Genomic DNA, 24323 nt, shown 5'->3' on the forward strand with positions numbered 1-24323 from the left:
GTTTAAATTTTGTATCAAAATTGTAAATTAAGTTTTTACATAACTGCACAGCACACTGGGGTGAATATAAAATACGACTCCCAACATCCATTAACCGGTGTGAGTACAATTGCTATATATTTTTATTAAAACAAAACTATATCTATCATATATATATTAGTGATGTAACGAATATTCGGTTACTATTCGGCCGAATACTGAATACGTAAAAATAGGAGTAAGAAATAAAAAAACACAGTAAATTAATCATTTTGGTGTTTAGATTTAATGTTATGGAGTTAGTGTTGTTTGTTTATATTTATTTATAACTTATAACATGACAAAATAAAAAAGAAAATAATATTAGTCACACGTATTCACAATTTATAATTACAAAGATCAGCACACGTGCACACCTATTCGTTCGAGAATCGTCGCACATCTGAGGGTCACTTGAGCTAAACAAATTATTTTGTTATTTATATATAAATCATTTATAGTGAACATTTTTCTAAGTAATACTTTTTATAGTTTATTGCATTCCATTGTATTTTAAAATAAATGTATCATTTTATCAAAATTAACAATTTATGTTTTTTTTTTCCCTAGAGTCCAGCATATCGATGTGGAAAAATTTCAGAAGGTGATGAAATTATTCAAGTGAATTACCAAACTGTGGTAAGAATATTGCTTAATTTTAAACATAAACAAGTCTAATCAATATAATTTTAAAATGAATTATTAAATTTTAGGTTGGATGGCAATTGAAAAATTTGGTATGTGCAACAAGAGAACATCCAAGTGAAATACATTTAACCATAAAGAAACGACCTCATCATTCTAGTGTCCTAGAAGAAGTAAGTTTATATGTTGTTCAAAATTTTAAAATACAGTATTATTATCATTATTTTTATTTATACAAAATATTTAAAAACAAGGCATAAAGAAGAACATGTGAAATGCTTTGATATGATAATAAGAGAAGAATGATGAATATTACACTACTCACAATAAACACAAATTAAGATGAACAAAAACTATCAGTTGAATACAGGTGGCCAGCATTTATACCAGTGTTTCTCAATGGGGCGATATTGCCCCCATGTGGGCGTTTTTCCATGTTGAGGGAGCAATTAGTAACAATTTATATTTTGGGGGCGAAAAACAATTTTTTGTGTGATCGTTATATCAGTAAATCGTTATATTAAGAATAATTAGATATTTTATTTGTTACATTTTACAATAATTAAACAAATAACATTATACTAGTCACTATTCTATTCAATGCAGTATGAATTTGGCATTAGTCTAGGCCCTCGGCATTGGAATTTTATAGTGAAGGGGGCAATGATTCGTTAGAGGTTGAGAAACACTGATTTATACAATTCAAACTGAAAAATCATATAGATAGGATAATTTACATAGATTTATTAATGCAGAAAAGATGCTTCTTATTTTCTGCAATCAGATGTCCAGAGTTCAACATTCAATGCATCTTGTTTTCTGACTCTACAATATATTTATCTATAAATTTAAAATTTATCCTAACAATAAATAATTGAAAACTGTATGATAAATGTTTTCAATACAAAATACCTTCATTTTGAGATTGTTTGTTCTGATAAATGCCTTGAAGATGAGATTTTATCTCAAAACATTTATGCTATTTTCAACAGACTTATTTATTATAAGAAGTATGTTAGAATATCAGCATGCTGTCATCTGAGAAAACCATAATTTCTTACAATATATTTGTCTTACTTTAATTTAGATTCTCTTTTAGATTAATTTTTATCTCTCTGAAGTCAATTACACATTTTATTCAGCTATATATATACAGTAGAGCGTCGTTTATCCAAAGGTCGGTTATTCGAAGGAATTCCAGTCGACAAATTTAAATTTTTGCCAGTGCTGTGGTGCTGTAATCTTTGGCTATGTCTTCGGCTACTCAAATATTTTACGTTTTTGATACTAAATTAACTTCTGAAGTATAATTTTTTATTGTTTTTATATTTTTCAATATATTTATTTTGTTTGTACAAAATAAAAAAATAATTTTTAACGATACAATAGTCTTCGTTAGGCTTAACATCGACGAAAATTCAACGTGAAGTGACACACAACGGAGAAAAATTTCAACACAGGATAAATTAATATATTTTTTCGTACATAATCAGTTATCTGAAAAATAAGTTATCCGAACAACCCCAGTCCCCAATTGATTCAGATAAACAACGCTCTACTGTATATATATATTTGCAGAATGTTTTATAGGAACATGATAAAAAATCAAAATATTATTTAAGTTTAAATGTTAAACTTAATGTACACTTTACATAAATCTATTGTAGTCTTCAAAACTACATTACAATTCTTTTCAATTTTTTATTAAGGAAAAACTTTAAAAACTAATACATGAATATATATATTCATAAAAATATAAACATCACCACAAAACCCAATATGCTATAATAAAGCAACAACCACTGCTGTATGACATAGGGCTAAATTCTATCTCTTTGGTCAAATTTATCAGTAATTTATAATTATTATAACCAAAATTTAGCCTGATGTCATATGACAGTGGTTGTTGCTTTATATATTCATGTATATATCTAGTTACTTATTATTATTATAACATTTTAGATTAAAACAATATGGCCATGTCGAATTCCTTCAAAGAGAACTGCATTTCGCAGAATGAACAAATGGTCAAAGTTTACTTCTACACAAATACCAATTTCAGAAGTCTATCCTTCTAATCCATCCTCCAAGGAAACGTAAGCTATTACAGAATTATTCATTTCTTAATTATATACTGTGTGTATAAGCAAAACTATAATTATTTTATTACTAAAAGAGTAATAAAACAATTTTTTTTCATAGAGAGATTTTGCAAGAAACAAATACTGATACATTATATCCACTGGATGGAATAAGTCAGTCTATTGTTCAACATAAAAATTTCAATAGTGCATTTAAACATAGAGTACGAATTAATCGAAGAGCAACTATTGATAGTATACCTTATATCCCTAAACATTCTTCTATTAATAATATTGAAACAGAAGAAAGTACCAAGACTGAAAAAAGTAATCTTAAGGAAAAATATGCAACCTGTAATACAAAAAAGAATGGAACATCAAATAATTCTTTGTGTAATACCCTATTACAATCAGTTGACTGTAAGTTTGGTAGTACAGATAGTGATAAATGGAATAGAAAAAATGATAGAGAATTAATACCTATTAAGACTGATAATAAATCACCAGCAATGAAGTACATAGAAACACATCTTCATCAAAATCCTACAGTGCTCAATTCAGAGAATGGTTATAGCAGTGATAGTAGTAGTTCTGAAGTTTCTTTAGAAACTCAGAATGTGCATAATTCAAAAGCAAATCATCTTCCTTCATTGGAAAATGGACAGAATTCATCAACATCCCAATTTCAACTAAAAGGACAAAACATTCATAACTGTATTTCCAAAGATCTGGATTTTAAAAATGATGTTTTAATGTCAACTGTAAGAAGTAAGTTGAATTTATTTTCATTCCAATGAAATTTTTGGAATATTTAGAGACATATATTTCTACAATTGTATATTTTTAGGTTTATTTCATTCTTATATTAAAATAATCTTTAATTAATTTAGAAGCAATGATTAAATTTTTATTTAGAAACTAATATATACTGCAATAATAAATAACTCTAACATATTGTCTAATTTGATAAATAGTTTGAAGATTATTAAAATCAAAATAATTTGTTTAAAACTTGATTGGAAAGTTTGAAATTAACTGGTAATAGCAATTAAAAATTTATTTATCTGATGTCTGCTTATATTAGGAATTGTTTTGCAGAGAATTAAGTTAATATTAGGTAACAATTTTTATTTTGCATAGTATATTAATATTTTTATTTAATATTATTATATTTTGACAATCTGGTAAAAGAAATTAAAATTCTATCTCTGTAGGAATGTAAATTTAGAATCTAGAAGCTATGATTGTTGATACCTTAAGTATTTGGTAATTATTTCTAGATTATTTTAATATCCATATTTGAAACAACTTTTTTATTTATAAATTAACCAATTAATTAATTTTTAATTAAAAAGCGATTTTTTTGAGATTTTTAAATTATGGAAGTTCTGCTTGTTTATTTGGTTCTATATAAAAGTGAATTAGAATACAGTATAAGTTCAAATAGTTAAAAGTTGTGTGATGTAACTGAAATTATGTTTCTAGTTTAATGTTTTCTAACCATTTTTTGTTTTGTTTCTTTTGTTATTGGGATGCTTGTAAAAGGCCAAGGCTCTAGTATCTTAAAGAAATTAAATTAAAATTTTTAAAAAATTTCAAAAAATAAACTTGTAGACAAAAGTGATAAATGAAATTATATACTATTTAAAAACAAATTGACTTTTGATGTCAAAAATGTCAATAAAATTATTTTTGTGTTAAAATTGGCCAAATTTACCAATCTAAATCCTGTTCCTTCTGATTGCCTTCATAATTTTTAATTTTTCTACTGTACTCAAAGGCTAGCCATTGCTGTATTTTAGAAAAAATTTTTCTTTTATATTTTCGAGAAAACAATATTATATTGTATTCTGCATATCATCATTCTATGCTGCAAATAGAAAAATTACATATGCAGAACAAAAGTGTCTATAGAGAAATCTAACAGCATAAATACTCTGAGCTGAAAATAAGAAATTGTGTCTTATTATTTGTTATTCCATTTATAGTAATTGCATCCTATTATTATATCTGTGTTTATGTTCATGCTAAAAATATCAAACTTGTAACATTTGTTTATTTATTCATTACTATATATATGTGTGTACATGCATGTTATTTTAAATTTACTTAAAACATTTGATCTTCAGTTAACTTTAAAAGTTCTTCATGTTTTAACCATTGGATTTTGAAGCAAATGATGATCTAATTTGGAATAAGTTTATCAAGCATAGAACATACCAATTATTTTGATTTGTATGTTTTTACAAATATAAAATGACTCAGGGCCAACAATAGACATTGGAATCAAACTTTCAGCTACCCCAATGTATTAATATATTATCTTTGTTAATTCCTTTTTGAGTTTTAACAGTTTAATATATTTGTTAAATTCTTGTATAGTTGATTAGACATTGTTTCTTCATTATTTGAACAAATTACAAAAATGAAATGTGTTTTTTATAAAGCTCAATTTATTGTAATTATTATATTATTAATTCTCTCTTTCTCCTGTTAAGAAGTGATTTATGTTCTTCATTTTTCTAATTTTTGTTTTTTATGAGATTTCTATCAAGTTTCCTATCTAATTGGACTTCTATCTTGATTATCAATGTCCAAATTTTTATTTTAAATAGAATGAATTATTTTGAATTATAAAATTTATTTTACTAATTTTAGTAACAAACTAAGATTAATTATTGTGATATTGTTTGATATAAAATAATTATATTAGTAATTGAATTTGATCTTAGCTCACTGGTTGTTAAAATCAGAATTATGGCATTTTAAATTTTTTAAATTTAATTGAAAATTGATGTTGAAATGCAATTCTAACATTTGTCTGCAATATTTTATTGTTTTAAAAGTGATGAAATAAGTATACTTGTATTTGTATGAAAATTTTAACATCTTTTATATAATAAAAATAAATACAAATCAATTATGAGTAGATCTTATTATTTTCTCTCTTCTCACAAAATGTATTTATTTAATAGAAATTTTTTATTCTGTAGATGAAGAAAATAACACACAAAACAAAAATACTGTTGGATTACTTGAGAGTGAAACTTATCCTGCACCTGTTAAGCAAAATATTAGCAACTCAAATTGTACTGTGGATATACAAGAAGTAAGTATCATTTTAAGTAAAATTTTACTTTAGCACTTCTTGAATAAATGTAAAAAACGGATTGAAATATGTAATTTGAGTAACTAAAAATATAAAGTTACCCAAGGAAGGTAAAAAAGTAATAACTTTATCCAGCAATACTAAAAAACAAACAAAATTTATTTATTTATTTTGGTTACAATGAGATGGCATGATGTTGGTGTCACTGAGTTTGATCAAACTTGGTGAGAATATAGTGCATCCCAATGACTGACATGTGCCAAGCAGTAAGGTGCAATACAGTAATACCTCGACTTATGCTACCCTGACGTATGCGAACCCGGAGTTACGCGATTTTCAAATCTCGTTGATTTGTCTTTTGTTTGAGCGCCATGCAACTCTTGGTTACTCACTGCTCTTACGCTATTGTTCAGCTTACATGTTCAGACGTGTGGCGCGGAATCGACACATACAGTGGTACCTCAGGATACGAAATTAATTCGTTCCGAAACTGAGATCGTATCATGAAAATGTCGTAAGGTGAATCATTTTTCCCCATACGATTACATGTAAAACCAAATAATTCGTTCCAACACGAAAAACACACTCAAAGCTAAGTTGTACATTAAAAAAATAATAAATATAGTAAGGAAAACACTGAAAAATACGTTTTGTATTTGTAAATGTATAAATAACCATAATAGAATAATAATTGATTTAAAAAATGTAGTTTTATTTGAACTTTAACTTTGAGGATCGACCACGGTGGAGGTGTAAACTGGTGGCGGAGGAGAGGGAGAAGGGAAATGATACTAAAACTTAACTTACATAACATAATGTAACAATAACTTAAAAATAACTTAGAAAGATTTTAAAAAATGAGTGTTGTTTTATATATATATTTTTAATTTTTATTCACTGCTTTTTGCTTTCTTTCCTTCACTTCCACCAGCACTTTCATTGGATAGAGGTCGCTTGGTAAAATATCTAACCAAAGAGGTTTGGCTTTGCCTACTTTTTAAAATTTTTCTAAAATGACTTAGGCAAATGTCATTACTCCGAACAGCAATACGGCCAGTGTGAATCTTTTTGGGATGTTTCTTTTCAATAAAATCAGTCACTTTCTGTTAATACCTCAAGATTTCCTTTATCAAGCGAGATCCTTCCACGATGAAGCAAACGCGCTGACTGAGACCAACGAACAGAAGTGAATAAAAAATGGCGCCACGAACTAATATAATGTCGTATGGTGAGTTTTTGTTCGTATCATGGAGCAAAAATATGTTCGAATTTCATGTTGTATCCTGAAAATTTCGTATGCTGGGGTGTTCGTATCCTGAGGTATCACTGTAGCTACAATTTATTTTGTGTTATTTATTTCTGTGTTTGTTATATCTACGGAGACTTGAGAGACTCTATGTGGTGATTTCTTATAACCATGAACAAATCAAAAGACGAGATAAGATTAATGAGAACATTTATTAGCTTACATACCTCCAACTTGGATTTTACACAAATTGCGAAATTATACCCCGACTTACACGGTTTTCGCTCAGCCCCACCTATCGTGTAAGTTCGGGGTATTACTGTACTCAGAATTAAATAAGAAAATTGAGGGTTGAAAATTGCAAATTATTTAAAACTAATAGAATTTCCAAGATTTATAGAGCAGCTGATGGCTAGGTGGGGGTGTGTTGGTTTCATAATGGTGAAGTTGGTGTTTAAAATCTCATTGGTATCAGTTTAATTTTTTTCCCTAAAACTATAATTTTCACTTTATTCTTGAAATTTTTTAATTTATTATATTTACTTAAAAATTATTTTTGAATTTTCGTGTGCACATAGTACTAGCATTTATTTATAATTTATCTGGGAAGACAATAAGATATAAAGATTATCATTATCCAAAGGCAATTTTGTTAATAACAAAGGACATTTTTATTAACATTATTCAATCTGTTTGCATTCTAGTAGCACAATTTTGTGGATGACAATTGTTATAGTAGCTTATGAAACAAACATTTCTGCATTGTGCACATTGAATAAATTCAGATTTTTCCAAAACGATTTACATGTCACTGGAAAAATTAACTTGATTAATGTGTAAAATCACTTCTCCATAATGAACTAATTTGGAGGAGAATCATGCATACCATATTACATTTGAAAATATCAGACTGCTTAATGTTTTTTTTATTGCATTTGTAACTTCCAAAATTGATGAAGAACCCTTAGTTGCAATTAGGTCTTGATTTAGAAGAATGCTTTCACAATATGTAATTTTTATAATAGTGTCTTGCAATGATTCTTCTGCAGAATACATTTCTATGCTAATTGATGTTTGCATGAGATATCATATTTTCATTCTTTAGCAAACAAACATATAATTATAGGCACATTTAGGTTAAACAATAACTTTGTTGTCAGAGTAAGTAGGTACTATATATGAAAATACAGAAAATGTTTTGTTTTTAAATAAATATTATTAGATAGCATTTGTAAATTGCTTTTGACATCACCTTATTACTTAAACAGATTGATTTTGTTTTATTACTCTGTTTATTGTGTATTTGTAGTTTTCTAAAAATTATCTATGTCAGTATGTTTCTCTATGTTTTCTTACTACCTAAATAAAACAATTAATACTTAATTTTCATATTGGGCAACATCACTTCAATATCAATTATAATTATAAAAACATCTCTTAAAATGCTGTAGCACTTGGAAAATTTTAAAGTACTTTATAATAAGTATTTATTTTATAGATTTTCTTATTTTTAATGTTTTTAAAAAATATGATTAAATTTACTTTTGATTATTGTTTTTATTTACTATTACAATTTTTTCAGAAATTTATAATCTGCCCAGAATTGGATGATAAAAGTAATAATGCAAAGTATGTATTATTCTGAAATATAAAAATGTATTCTAGTTTATTTATGGTAATATTGCCAACTTAATAATTTCAATATTTTTTGTGTTTTTTGTTATAATTTTTTCATTATTTCATTCATTTCATAAAAAAATTTATTTTTCATAAGGTTTACATATAATTCTAACAAAATAAAACACTTATTAAAGTAATTAAATCTTAAATTATTTAAATCCATTTTTAAAGCTGCCGTATTGAAATATTAAATTCATGAGAGTAAATACAGTGAGCAAAAAAGTATTTGCTCACTTTCATACTTTTTTTAAGATTAATGAATTTGAATGTGCATACAAAAAGCATAAAAGTAAAATTTATTATAAATTTCTTTCCAGATTTCAAGTTGTCTCTCTTCCTTCTCCAGGTGCCAATACAAGAACATTTACAAGACAGGTTTGATTATTATTATCATTATTATTTTAATCCATTTTTTAAATGTAAAAAAAATTATTATCTAAAACTTTTTAGTATTAGAGTTTTCTAAAAAAATATTTCTTGTGTGTAATTGAAAGGCAATCTATAGACCAACTTTTGATGGGAAAAACTTCCATTGAATTTAAAGACAAAAAAACAGTAATAAAGATGGTAGTTTTTTACATAAAGCCAAATAAAATTTCTATAAAACTATATGGTATGTTTTACTCATGAGGAATAGCTTCATTTGCCTTTATAGACAATTGCCTAACTTACGTAAATAAAGATTAATTTAACTCAATACTACTAATAGTAAAAAAAATTGCTATACTAATTTTAATTTCACCTTATCTACTTGAAACAAATGACATGCAATATAGAATAATTATGTTAAAACAAATTAGTATGATTTGCAATATTGAAGAATTGGATGGAATAACTTGTTATAAATTTTCAGTCCTTATGCCAGGTCACTTTTTCCCTTCAAAGTCATCTTTTTAGAATTTAATTCAAAATTTATTGTTAATTATATTATGTGATAGGATAGTTAATGTGATCCTAATGAAGCATATATGAGGGGCAAGAACATCTGCAATCTGCTCATAACTCAGACTGTAGTAACTTTTAATCTCTAGGTGGAACATTTTATTGTTTTGATATTTATTTGTTTATAATATGATACAATAAAATTCCAATTATTTAAACTGCAATTATCCAGATTATCATGAATTAAACTTTTTGTGATGAAATGTATTCAACAACAGACTAATTTGAACTTTGTATAGATTGGTATAGCAAACAAATTAATTTTTAATACAATATAAATAAAGTTTTAATCAATAGTAGCCATGTTTAGAAAAATATACTTTAAAGATATTATGCTGTTATCACAATGTAAAGAGAAAACCAAATATCTGGATCTTCTGCCATCAGTCTGAATTAATCTGGATATAATTAGAGTTATACTGTATTGCTCTTATGTATTTACTTCACATATTTCAGTGTGTGTAATAGTTATAGGTATTGACATTTTTACTTTGCTTTACCAATTAATCTATTCCTATTTTTTTGTGTGCTGTTGAGTTCAGTGAATAACAATTCTGACAAAAGTATTTTTGATGTTACTTTTCTTATATTAAAGATGCCAAAATACCATTTTAACAGTGGTTGGCTTAATTGTTAGTTGTTATTATTAGGTAAGTTGAGTGTAATGGTCACTTTACCTAATAATATCAACTCAAAACCCATTTAATTGATTAAAGCCAAACAATCTGTCAAATTATCAGTCTGTTTTCAGGCTCTATTAATAATTAGTTACCAGTTAATTTGATTAAAGATGGTGGCATATCCACCTATGTCCTATTAATTTTAATAATTATAAGTAATTAAATTAATTTTTAATTTAGAAATTTCTGGTAAAAAGAATTAGCTCAGAATGGACTTCAGGCAAATTCTGGTCTAGTACTCCTGAAGAAAACTTGAACCTGCAGAAGTGGATTTGTGTCTCTCTCCAGACTAATTCTTTTCTTCCAGAAATAGCTAAATTAAAAATTAGTATGAGATAGCAGCATGTTCACCTATCTTTAGTCAAATTAATTGATGAAGTCTGAAAATAGCTTGACAATTTATCGCCTTATCTCCAGGTAGACTAAGAGGATTGGTGATCATACAGCATTTTGCATACTACTTTTACGTGATTCACGAATAAATACTGCAAAAAGGATTTCAAGCATTGTCTCAACAAAGATATGGTGCCAACTTAATTGTGGCACCAAATCTCATCCAGATCAAACTGAAGGGCAGATAATACTGTTTAATTTATGATCCAATTTATTTGTTGAAGTTTAGGACAAACTTACTAAAGTATTTTAGTAATTACATAACTATAAACATTTGTATATTTTATTTTTTGTGCCTTCAAATATTAGTTGGTGCCTCAGTTTTGATTTAACCAGTATGAGTATGAGTCCTGATTTTAGTAAATTCTTTCAAATGCTTAGAAGGAAATAAGAATTTTCTATTTATGAAATCACAGAAATTCTATGTTACTTCAAACATTACATTGAAATATTTGCTAATAAAATTATTTTTGGTTAGAATTGACATAATTTCATGGAAGAAATTAAATTAATTAATTTTGATAGGTCAGTTTATTTCTAATAATTGCAACTGTTCTTATTCTAATAGTCATTTATTGTTTTCCACTTTTTCTTACAATTTAGAAATGTTCAAGAAATAAATCAATTTTATTAACTATGATATAAATTAAATGAAATTTTATTTATTTTCTTTAAAAACAAAGACACACACTTGTGATAGAATTATTTTTAAAAATCATTTATTATTAAAAACTTCTACAAACTAGAGGAAAACCCATTTTAAAAGTTTACATGTTAAATAAGAAGGTAAAACTTTAAAAACTTAACAATATAGTTAATTTTCTGAGCACTATGAATTGCTCTTTATAGTACTTCACACTATTGAGAAATCACTTAGAGATAGATGGTTAATGCTTATATAGATATAGATTAAACAGCATAAAACTAAAATTCGTTGCATTTCATGTAACCAACTGGTCAATGGGGAAGTTCTTGGTAGAAGATGCAATGGCTGAAGGGGACAACTTGTCTGCCCAAAATGCATACTGTGGTTACAAATAAATAAATAAATAATGTTCATCAGTGAAATTTATGGTCTACAAATTTCTGTGGAGATTGAAAATAAGTGAGTTGTACACATTTTATTAAGTCATCTATTATTTTTATAAAGTATTACTACTTTATACTACTGCTGGAAAAAATTATTCTCATACATTTACTTACTAAATCTATACATGATTAATATTGATAATTTTAAATCTTACTTGAATGGATAATCATTTTTCAAACTACAAGGATTGTCCAAGTAAATAAATGGACTGATTTTATTGCTTCATAAAGTATTAAGCTTGAAAAATAGTAATTTGTAATTTCTTTCTGTCCCTTACCACTCTAAGACATTTTTCTCTTAGTCTATCTATTGTATTATGGCCACATATTCTTTTGATTGACCCAGGAACCATTGAAGAACTGTACTGATTACCTCATTATCATCTGTAAACCGTTTTTGGTTGAGATATTCTTCAAAGGTAGTATCAAACAAATGATAATCACTTACTGTAGTACTTGATTGCTTGCTGTTCTCTCAATTAGTTGTATGTCCTTTAGAACTTAGCATAAAGTTTCTATTGAGAACAAATCACACAGGAACACTCCTTTTGATGGAAAAAGTAGATTTATTTTCTACAATTTAGAACGGATATGATTTCAGGCTCTATGCCCCTCTTCAGTCCTTATTTTATTATGTAAATCAGTGAAAACTGAAACTAATTATAGTGACAGTAATTATTAAAACTATGAGGTAAAATAAGTAAAACTGTAGAAATAAAAATATTTTGGTTAAAATGTATAAAAAATTTGACTAATAAAGGTAGTAAAAACATAAAATCCTTGGTTTTAAGGATGTTATGTTTTTACTACCTTTATTAGTCAAATTATTTATACATTTTAACCAAAATAATTTTAAAGGATAATTACTTAGTGTTAAGTCTTGATGAGAGGAGAAAAATAAGGTAATGCTTGACAAGAACTTTCATAATTTTCGTAGCGTGTATGATCTTGCATTATCCTGCAGTAAAATGTCACTTTTACTTGATATTTTCCTGTGTACTACTACTATACATGCAGCCTACAACTATAAATAGTAGTAGACTGCATCGATAGTCTTTTCATTCTTCAGGAAATCCACTTACACTATACCACTATAATCTTAGAAGACAGAACAACATGATTTTATTGGCCAAGGGATGGGGCAGAACAGTTGCATCCTACAAATATATATGTCGGGACTACAGTATTATCTCCAAATTCAATTAAAAGCTTGCAACGAATTTCTTGGTTCTAGCATCATGTTTTATAAGAAATATCAACCCAAGTCAGTTTTCTTCAGCAGGTATTAAAGATTCTGATGCAATCTTTAATTACAAGATAAAAGTAGATCAGGAAGTTCATACTTCGTCCAGTTTGTGGCATGAGGCATACAGGACATTAGGTTTGATTGAGCTACATTGCTGCTTTCATTTGAAATGAAATTACTGTAGTAACCATATTTACTGTACAACTCACATATTATATAGTTTGTAGGTGATCCTCTATCAACACAGGTCCTTTTCTAAAAGAAAAAAACCTTCAAACAAGAAGGATTTAAAACATTTCTTTAATTCTCCAAACAGATAACAAACCTTTTCTTAACCCTTACAACCTTCAAATCCTGTTCTGTTTCTGCATTCCAAATTTAGAACATTCTCCTTTTCCACTTTTAAATTTTTAAACTTTTCTTTTAACATTCTTTTTAAATTTAAACTTTAGCATTCTTTGAACAATAAATAAAACAACATATAAATATAAATTCGATAAAGCACATACCATAGAGTAGCATACATATTTATATATAACACAGATTGCACTCAGGGGAACGAGCAGGTCCCATATCACTATATAGTTTTATATTTTAAATTATTTTATTAAACATTCTGAAACAAATACAGCAGAATCCATTTATTATAATCATTTTAGGACTAAGATATACTGATGATGATGATGACATCATCATCATCATCATCATCATCATCATCAGTATAGCTGTAGTTATTAGTATATCAGTTAGCATCAGCAGGATAGTTAAACTAAAATTAGTGGAAATTGCAGTGTTAAAAGGATCTTCAAATACAATTAAAAATGTATAACTTGAATTTTTTGATTCTGAAGAATTATTATTATTAGTTAATAGTAATTCATCTAGTTTAAAATAAATTAGATTAATTACTGCACAAGTTAAAGACATAATAATTGTATGTTTTCAATCACAAGTTGAGGCTGATAGTGCAAACAAGCTTTAGCTGAAGATAATGATTATTAGGGTCACCACTTCTATGTAAATAACTAAAAAATTGTGATTTTTTTTTTACTAGTTATACATATCTTAGAAATTATTATTTGTAAATATATTATTAAGGAAACATTATAATTCTGTCAATATTTATTATTGAAAATAAGTTTCTATAAAAGAATAATTTAGATGTCTTTCTAATACAATTTTTTATCAGTATGAATACTGTTAGTTGTCTCTTATGGCCATCTAAATTTTCTTTTGTGATATTATTTTTTATTGGGTCTTGGTATGCTTTTCACAATTGAAATACTTCTTTCAACATCAGTCAGCATCAAAAGATGGCATTGACAATGCCTTTAATGCTCCTTTTTTTCCAACATTTATTCTCTTACTTTTTCAGAAATCTTTAGGATTTTTATCCACTGCTCTTTCTGAAACTGCAGCTTTATATTGTGCTGGCTTCCCAAGTGGAATATCTCTTCAGTAAAATTGAAATATTTAAGCAATTCAGAATTTTTAATATGTGAAATACACAAAGGCTGTCAAACTAAATTTACTGATTATTTTACATAATTATAGTAATGTTTATATTTTATTGTATTTTTTACCTTGCTTTTTTGTTGCTTTTATAACAGTTTTGTTGTTTTGTGAGTGTAATCATCAGCCATTTTGTCTTTGTCCTTGTAATATGCACTTGCCCTGAAATATGGATTTAATGTCTAGCTTTATAAAGCATGAAACTTTCCAGTTGTATGTTTTTCATTTGTGTTTTTCCCCCAGGCATCCGATCTAAATCATACGACATTTTACTGTACTTCTTTGTAAAATGTGGTTTATAGGTTTAAGAAAAATTTATGCATTTTAATATTGTTAATTTTTCTTGATTTCTGAATAATCTCAGCATAAATCAACAACTAATATAGCACACCAAGAGCCACAAAGTCATTATGCATTATATGCAAAATAGCATTCCTATTGATTATAATAACTAATAACTGAACTCAAAACCTGGTCAGCCTTTATATTAATTCAGATTATTTGAAACATGTTGATTTTGATAAAAATATCTGATTACAATAAACAGATTCTACTGTATGTTTAAAATAGACAAATATTTATTAAATAGAATAAGTGTTATATTAAATATTATATTATTTTACAGATCATAAATGATAAAAAGTTACAGCAGAATTCTACTAGTAAGTGTAAAATTTTATAAAATGTTTTAAATTGATATTTCTACTTTTTATAATGAAGTAATGGAGACTTTTTAATTTTATCCTTCTATTTTTAATTTAAAATCCTTGACAAATTGTTTTAAGTAAATACATTCTCTTTTCAGATTTAATTCCAGAAGAGATGTCAAATGATCAAAATATTAAAAGCCAACATAGCAACAGTACAACTGATATTTCGGGTCAGTCAGATTCATCATTGGATGAGGTAAATGAGCATAATTCCTTACAACAAAGAAATGAAGTTACAAACAAATCTGAAAATTCTAAAGTAGAAATAACATTGAAGTATCAAAAAATAAAGCCATTAGAACATACCAATTATAAAAGAGCAAAAAACATACAATTAAGAACTCCAAGAAGATTTACTACAGATCAAGCAATTCTTCCAAAAGATTGGGAAAAGATTGCAAATCCAGAAAGAACATCAGCTTTTAAACCAATATCAGGAAGATCGGTAAGCTGCATTGATGTTTCTGAAACAGTAAACAAATCTCATAATAGTAACATTAACCATATAAAACAAATGTCAAATATTTCTTCTTGTGAAACAAAATTCCTAAAGAAAGAAGTAACAAAGATTGCAGGTTCTGTCCCTCATGTTCAAAATGAACCTATTAAGGATATTTATTTAAATAAGCCTACTTTGCAATCAGTTAATTATGCTAATTCTCTAGATAGAAAATTCAATCTTTCAAGATATCCAGATAATTCTAAACTGTATGAAACAGTTCAGAAGAACCAATTGGTAAATTCATGCAGAAATAAAGATTTAAAATCACCTGGATATGTAGCAAAAATTGCAGAATCATTTAATGTAATGTCAAAACAGGAACCTTCACATTTTCCTTCAGTTTCTCAAATATATCAACCTGTTTCCTCATATGCTACTATTACCAAACCAAAACCTCTTCGAGGTGATCAGATAGCAACCTTTCATAAAGGAGTTGTAAACTCTCATAATAATCATTGTTTTAATCAAATGTTTAACTATTCATCTTATTCTTCTCACTTAGAAAATAGTCAGACGAAATCTCAAATTTTAATAAATGAAAGAAAAGTAACTCAAGACGGCAAAAAAGATTATGTTGATAATAAACAGATGAATAAGTTTTTAAGAACAGCTACAAGTGAAGAAATACAAAACATGTATACATCTTATGGAAATTCAGGAAGAGGATTTGAATCAAGTCAAAATAATTTTCAACAAAATACAACTATTAAAGAAGAAATTGTTTCCGGTATTAAGGAAGTTGTTTCTAAAAAAGATTACCTTCAACCACCAAAAGACGTAATGTTGAAAAAAGAAACTCTAGAACGACTTTCACATAAATTGAAATCTATAAAATTAAACAAAATTGAAGATAAACCAAATGTTAACTTGGTAACACCATTTTTTTCTCCAGTTGCCAGATCTAGAATATCTGCAGCTGTACAGACTGATAATAATGATGATATCAGTCTATGTGATGATGAATTGTGTTTAAACACATCACTTACTTCTCAAGAATCTGATTCTAAAAGTTACGAAGTTTTTTATAACAAACCATGTCAGAATATGTCCGACGAAAGTATTTTATACAGTAGTAATAGTAGTCTAAATAGTAGTACTTCCTCGGGAAGCCATTATTATTATGTTGAAACACAAATCAGGCCTGAGCTTACAATTAGTTTACCATTGGTTACACAAACACTAACAGAAGAATCTATTGATAATTGTCGTAATTCACACTTGCCAAGAATGGGAGTAGCAGCTATGTTAGGAAAGAAACGAAGTGTTAGTTATGGCAGCAGTGATTCAGGATCTGGAGAAACTAGCAAAAGACTTGAACAAAGTAAAGAATATGTCTTAAAACCAAAAGCATTTTTAGGCCATACAAGTTTGCCAATAGATGTTTAAATAATAAGTGTAATAGGTGAATCTACTTAACTACATTCATATTTTGTTAGAAAATGACACAAAACTATTAAATTTCTTCATTTTTATTTGAAAAAGTTTAATAGTTTTTTTTTTTAATTATATACTTACTGTCTTTATAAGTGTAAATATAATTTGTACATTATTGTTATATTAATCATTTTTAATGAGAGTATTATAGGATGATTATTTCTGAAATTTTCTTCTTAAATGCTTGAATATGAAATCTTGTTTATTGTTTGCTTCAACTATATTTAACTATTTACATCAGAAATATATCATCAAAATTGTAAATAAATATGCCAAATATATTATTTGTAAAATTAATATACATTATTATCTATACATTATTGTTGTTAATAATTCAAACATTCCATTCTTTTTCGAAATGATATATTCTGAAAAATTATATTTCATATATTTTATCCATTTAAAAGCTGTATAATAAAAATATTTTATAAAATCTTTGTTTAGTAAATTTTATTTTTCACATAATGTTTGCTATATATATATATAGAATTGTTCCAAGGGAAAAATTGATAAAAATTTTGAATTTGCATCACTTCTGATGTGTTGTTGTCTCAAAATTGAAGTCTAATTAGCTTTGAGGTGGTATTATTTTAGCTTTATAAAAAAAAAAAAAAATAGATATCAGTATGAAAAGATTAGTATTGATAGATGTTATAACAAATTTTATACCATATTCTATCTGCTATTATAACAAAGATTTTAAAAACATTAAAACTAAGAATATTTTTAAAATTTTGCAAGAAAATTACATTACTCACAAAAAATATATAATGGGTTTACAACCCACAGACCCAGGCTGCATGCTGTCCACATTAGTATTTTGTGCAGTCTGTGTTGCACAAAATATTTAAAAAAGAATTGAAATTGAAAGTATGAAACAACTGATATAAATTAATATAAATAATCTCAACTAGATGTAAATACCAATCAAGCAGCAAAAATAAAAGAAATAAAACGAAAACATTTTCTTCTGTTTTAAACAGCCATCCTCCAGAATTTATTTCTTTTATTTTTGCTGGTTTATTGGTATTTATGTCTATTTGAGGTTATTTATATATAAAATAAAATTTTTGGAAGTGGTCTGTCTTGGATGTTTTGGGCCCTGTTTCTTGTCACTAGACCATTGTGGGCATGATTAAAGACTCTCTTAGTGCTCATAGCACAGTCAACTTCATTTTCCTTTTTTTAAATAAAACAGTAGTAGTAGTAATATGGGCCATACTGATCACAAATCTTAATTAAATTAATTTTATTTTAACAAGTATAATATACTACTATTAATTATCAAATTTATTGTTATAATATTAAGTTGTGTTAATTTGCAATAATAATTTTTAAAATAAAAGTTTGTTCTAATATCTGAGTAAATTGAAAATTATAAACAATTAAAACACATTTAATTAATTTTATTTTATTTTAACAGTAAGCCAAAGTTTAGTATATTCTGTTTAATTATCAAATGTGTTTTTAAATTAATTATTTTCTCAGTGCAGTATTATACACGTCACCAATTATACAATATAAAAAACAATGATTGTCTGAACATTTTATATTTAACACACAACGTTAACTAAATGTTTTGGAAGAATAATATTACAACCTTAAATTTCATTTTTGTATTTTCCTATATGAAGATCTATAAATATAATTTCTTTCAGTAGCCACCCAAACCCATATTTTATAAACTCCTCAATATCTCAATATAGTTTAAAATTATATCAAATGTATTCATTAATCATATATGACGACAAAACATGCTCAACATCAAAAATCATTATTGCAAATTAGCACAGTGTAGATTTATAATAATAAATTTGATAATCAAAAGGAGTACATTAAACTTATTGTTAAAATAAAATTAATATAATTAAAATTTGTGATTAGAAAATTAATTTAATTAAGATTTGTGATCAGTATGGCCCATACCTTTAACACTAACAGTAGGCTACATTAAATCTAACTTATTTTATATTCATTCAGTTCCTCCTTAGTCTACTGTATTGTGTTACCTTCTATACGTATATTGTAAAAATAAACTACAAGAATTTATTTTGCTCCCTGCTTTTAAAAACCTGCGCATTAATTAATTGTCCTGAAAATCAAGTCAGCTCTGGCCTGATTTTCAGAATCAATTGCTTGAATGCTCTGCAAAATTGAATAGTTGTCAGATGAACATTAATTTCCTTGTCTGTGAAGGGTTGCAAAAATATTCTGAATAATCCTAATTTAATATCATTAAAAGGAAGACTATATCATATAGACTAGTCTTTTGCAAACCTGCCTCAAGCATTTCATGAAAAATAAAAGATTGGAAAAAATTTGCAATAAAAACTTCAAAATGTACTACAATATATTATCAATGCTGTATTCATAGACAATTCCATGCTTCTATTTTATTCAATACATTAAAGTTTATTAGTTTATTTATGTATTGTTTCCTGAGAATAGTAAACACAAAATTGCTTATCAATAAATTTTTGAATATATTGATGCTAATGCTCCATTTAATAAAATGTATATGAATTTTGTTCCATCACCACCGATATAGACACTGACTAGCCAAAGCATTACCACTTCTTGCCAATACAAGAATCATTTCTATAGACACAAAATCGTTTTATAAATGCTGACAGAAGATTTTAAGTTTTTAAGAGTTGTATGCCATCCCTTTATCTGCAAAAAAACATGCAGGAATTGGAGCAGATATCTTACAAAGGATCAAAGTTGATTCTTTTGTCCAATTACAACTACTTAACTGACAAAATCTTAAAGACAAAAGCCTAAGTTTTGTTATTTCTCATTTTGATAATTTATAGCAGAACAATAAGAACATGTACTGTTTTCATTATCTGAATAAAACTGTTTCATATTAATTAGTGTTTTAAAAAAAAAAACGTTCTACTCTTTAATTTTTGATGAATGATAGAACTAAATAAATTAACCAATTTTCATAATTTATGAAATGAAATCTTAAGTTACTTTATGTTATTCTACAGTTCTATAGATTTGTAGAATAATGTAATGATCTGTATATCATAAAATAACGTAAAAATGTAGTATGAAAGTCATACCAACATTCTTGCTTGAGAGAAAAAAGAATAAATCAACAGGAAACGACGTTGAAAGGGCTTATTTTAATTGTTAGCGCTTTCGATATTCGTATAAATATCGTCATCAGACAACTCAAATAGAACGCTTTTTCAGAACAACACTTTTGAAGTACAGATTTGGAACAACCTAAATCGAATAGAATACAAAATTTTAATGTAAAATGTTTTGAAAACATTTTTAAAATCACGTTGTATCTACAAGCATGCACATAGAAATGTGCAACCAACCATATAGAAAAACGTAGGGAAGTGGAGACAAGCGGTCAGTTATTGTTATTTATACGTTTATACAAATTAACCCAAATAAACACAAGGCTCCCTTCCCACGGCTCCTAAGTAATACGGTGCGGCCCCAAAGTGGGTGTGGTTATGTTGTACGATCATGTTGGACAACTCAGTGTCACACCTTTCCACCGCTACGAAATGCTGGTGTTTGGCTAATCGAGAGGACAGCATTCTGGTGGTAGCCCCTGTGTAACAGATGTGTGTGTCCCAGTTGTATTTTCTAACGGAACCGAATATAATCCAGACTTTTCCAAGTGCGAAAGTGCATACCTATCATTTCAGAAAAGCCTCCGTAAAGTTGAGCACGGTGAGATAGGTAAATACAAGGAATTTTGTCTGAAGATACGCGATATAGGCTGACAGGTGACCGCAATATGATAAAGAGGACTGGACTACAGTCCGTTCTCTTGGGCTCCGCAAACTGGTGGTAGGGAAGAGCGACCTTTTGACCCTGTTTAGGACGTGGTTGTATTTGGCAATACTGTACTAGCTTGCCGCACATACTGCTGAACGGATGGAATCAAACTCAATATTGGTAATAGCTTGAGTAGAGGAATGTATTAGTATTAGGAATGCCCTTCTAATAAGGGAAGCTATGGTCGTGTTGACGTTGTAAGTTTGCCGATTTTTAGGGGCAATCAGTTAATCCCGCGTCAGGAAAAGTCTAGGGGGCTGATAGTATGTGAGCGGCTATACGGGAGGCAAAGATGACACGTGTCCTTACAACAAAACCGTTTATTATAGTAAACTGGCTTACACGAATGTCGACAGGTGGTTGACGTCGAAAGTAGTTCAACAATGCTGCACTGTCCAAAATAACAGAGTTCGCTCGTCAGCTCACTGTTCCTATGTTTCGTGACGTCCGGTGATGGATCTAGTTGGTTCGAAACGGCCTCCGGGTAGAGATGAAGATGATGATCATGTCCATTTTCGAGATGGTGGCTGGTCGAAGTGGGGTATGACGTCAAAGTTCCGTTGCGGGATGCAAACGACACAGAAAGATGAAGATATTATGGTATTCGAAGTAACCTTTAAGACTGTAACTGTTTAGTTTTGAAATAAAGTTAACCCGTGTTTGCAGTCAGTGTGAAAAGTGCACGTTGGGGCAAGATGGTGGCCACGAATTCTGCTGCTGGCTAGAGCCTAGATGCTTTATTTTATTTATGAAAACATTTTTTAAATTTAAATATTATCTTAACAAGAAATAAAATGTGAGATAACGATCGAAATAAAAATTTTTTTCCACGGAAAAAAATATCGTCTGCTTACAAAATAGCGAAACTGAGCATGCGCGAAGTGACGTCGTCTGGTAAAGTAAATACTGTACGAGTAAGTTCAAACTTTTATATTTACTTATTTATTAATTTTTTTCTCTGAGCTTCGATATGTTTTATGATTAATTAATATTCATTGCACTTTTGCTTCGATATATTTATCGTTAATGTTCCATTAATAAATAAGTCTTCTAGTTAATATATTGTCTTTTAACTGCGTAATGCCTCTATTGTGGAGGGTTACACTATGTATCTACAGAGAGTGGGCTAAATGTAGCCGTTGTGATGAATAAGCACACTGTTCTTGTGCCAATTCAAGTTTAACAAAATTCAGCCAGTCAAACTTGAGTCACAAGCATCAAAAAACATAGATCGCTGCATGTTTAATCACCTTTTGCGGCCAAAACACCTTTCATACGTTTCGGCATGCTGTTGATTAGGTGTTGACATTCATCTGCCGTTATGGAATTCCAGAACTAAGATGGAAGCTTTTAGTCCTTCAACTGTCCGAGAGCATGTTTTTCGCAGATGTCTTTTCATGATGTTCCATACATTCTCAATTGGTGAAAGATCTGAGCTGTTGGATGGCCAAGGAAGAAGAACTTTTTTTTTTTTTTTTTCTGCGAGCCATTGTTTTGTTTTTCTGCTTGTATGACATGTGGCCCCATCCTGCTGGAAAATGCAAGTTATATTTTGAAAATAGCTTTTCTATGGATAGAAGTAAACACTTTTGTAGAATGTTCATGTATTTCTCTGAAGGAAGTGTTCCATCAATAAATGTCAACTGACCCATACCATTGCCCTCATATACCCACAAACCATGACGCTGGCAGGGAACATCTCCGAGAGATTTAATAACGATGGATCATTAGCTTCATTGGCAGATCGAATGATACATTTGCTTTTGTCTGTTGCTGATAATTCAAATTTTGATTCATCAGACCACAGAATTTCATGTCACTTTTGTTGAGACTGGGAGAGATGTTCTTTGGCCCACTGTACACGTTTCTTCTTTTGATATGATGTTAGCAAAGATTTTTCCACGCTGCATAGATCCGGAAATGCATTTCTTGCAGTCCCCTGAGTATTGACGAATTTCGGGTACATTGTTTCCAGTTGTATCATTCCATATTGTAGTTATATCCAATGCTCTGTCACGGCGATTTTTTACGATTCTTTTCAAATCCCTATCATCAACTTTTGAAGTTTTTCGCTGATGCCCAGCAGGTTTGTTAGGTATAACATGGTTAGTGTAATCTATATCTATTTTATACTTCTATATCTATATCAGGCCTGATCTATTCTATACTACTATATAAAGAGACAACGTATTTTTTGTTTGTGACCACTAACTATGAAAACTACTGAACCAATCGTTACCAAATTTTAACTGTAGCATTTTTATGATCCCCGGAATGTTCACCACTGATTAAACCTACAGACTTTTTATTAATTAAACTAGCTTCAAGGACCCGCTTCGCTGGTTTTTTATTTGTATGTAATATAGTTTATTTTATATATATAAAAGACTGTTTTTCTAAGTAATCTAGAATCTAGCTGCAAGGACCCGCTTCGCTGGGCAAAAAGTAACGATAGTGAAGATTAAGATAATTACATTATAGCTAATCTTACCCGTTTTCACAGAATGCAAGAATTAGGTCCCCCGTTTCCAGACTAATTAGAGAATTTTTACGTTTAGTCAAACGAACTATTTTCAACGTTTCTGGAACGTTTACAATCGTTCTATAATCGAACCAATATTCGAATTTTATGTTCGAATTTAATTCGAACAAATTCGAACAAAACATTCGAAATAGAAAGCCACTTTCAAGCCCATATCTCCCGCACCCTTATAGCTATCGAGACGCAACCACCCCTATGCATGAATGGAGACTTGGGGCTACTACCACATACAAACACCATTCACGTGCGATGTGTAGTTTTTGCGGAAAAGTGAAATATAGGGACACACACGTCCATTTTTATATATATATATAGATATACATATAGATAAAACTGCAACGAATTTTTGTCTGTCTATGTCTCTCTTTCTTCACTAGATGGCGACACACGAATTAATACTTTCTGTCTGAAAGAAAAGTCTATTATTAAAGTTTACTACAGTATTATATTTGAAGAACTGACATTAAATTATAATTAGTTAATTAGCAAAATCTTCGAGGAATTAAAAAAGTGACGTCATCACGCTAGATGGCAGTATGTGTACTTAAGGCGGCTTTTCGAATCGTTACGCATTAATTTCTGCAGGTAATTGTACAAAATATTCGAAATAGTTATTGGATTTAAACAATAATCTGGTGCACTGTTGTCTTGCTTAGCATTAGTTCTTTACTAATAGCTGTCTCA

The 24323-nt window shown here is 28.3% G+C and overlaps 2 protein-coding genes across 2 annotated transcripts in view; both read left to right on the forward strand.

The window, feature by feature from the left end:
- Nucleotides 1–923, forward strand: part of LOC111628939 (connector enhancer of kinase suppressor of ras 2-like) — a 32622-nt gene extending 31699 nt beyond the window's left edge. The window contains exons 7-9 of the mRNA XM_023372797.1: nt 589–657; nt 732–836; nt 918–923. Of these exons, the coding sequence (XP_023228565.1) occupies nt 589–657; nt 732–836; nt 918–923 (180 nt within the window). The remainder of the gene's footprint in view (nt 1–588; nt 658–731; nt 837–917) is intronic.
- Nucleotides 580–17692, forward strand: LOC111628937 (homeobox protein 2-like). The gene is made up of 9 exons (XM_023372794.1): nt 580–657; nt 732–836; nt 2626–2759; nt 2866–3512; nt 5738–5853; nt 8682–8728; nt 9097–9154; nt 15267–15303; nt 15447–17692. The coding sequence occupies exons 3-9, from the start codon at nt 2680–2682 to the stop codon at nt 17237–17239; spliced, it is 2778 nt and encodes a 925-aa protein (XP_023228562.1). The 5' UTR covers nt 580–657; nt 732–836; nt 2626–2679; the 3' UTR covers nt 17240–17692.
- Nucleotides 17693–24323: the final 6631 nt, after the last annotated feature.

The sequence above is a fragment of the Centruroides sculpturatus genome, unplaced genomic scaffold (assembly GCF_000671375.1).
Source record: "Centruroides sculpturatus isolate CEXI.00-Female unplaced genomic scaffold, Cexi_2.0 scaffold611, whole genome shotgun sequence".
Classification (NCBI taxonomy): Eukaryota; Metazoa; Arthropoda; class Arachnida; order Scorpiones; family Buthidae; genus Centruroides; species Centruroides sculpturatus.

Coding starts and splice junctions, on each gene's coding strand:
- LOC111628937 (XM_023372794.1), top strand. CDS start 2,680: ATGAACAAATGGTCAAAGTTTACTTCTACACAAATACCAATTTCAGAA. Junction 2,760..2,865: donor AATCCATCCTCCAAGGAAAC/GTAAGCTATTAC, acceptor TTTTTTTCATAG/AGAGATTTTGCAAGAAACAA. Junction 3,513..5,737: donor TTTAATGTCAACTGTAAGAA/GTAAGTTGAATT, acceptor TTTATTCTGTAG/ATGAAGAAAATAACACACAA.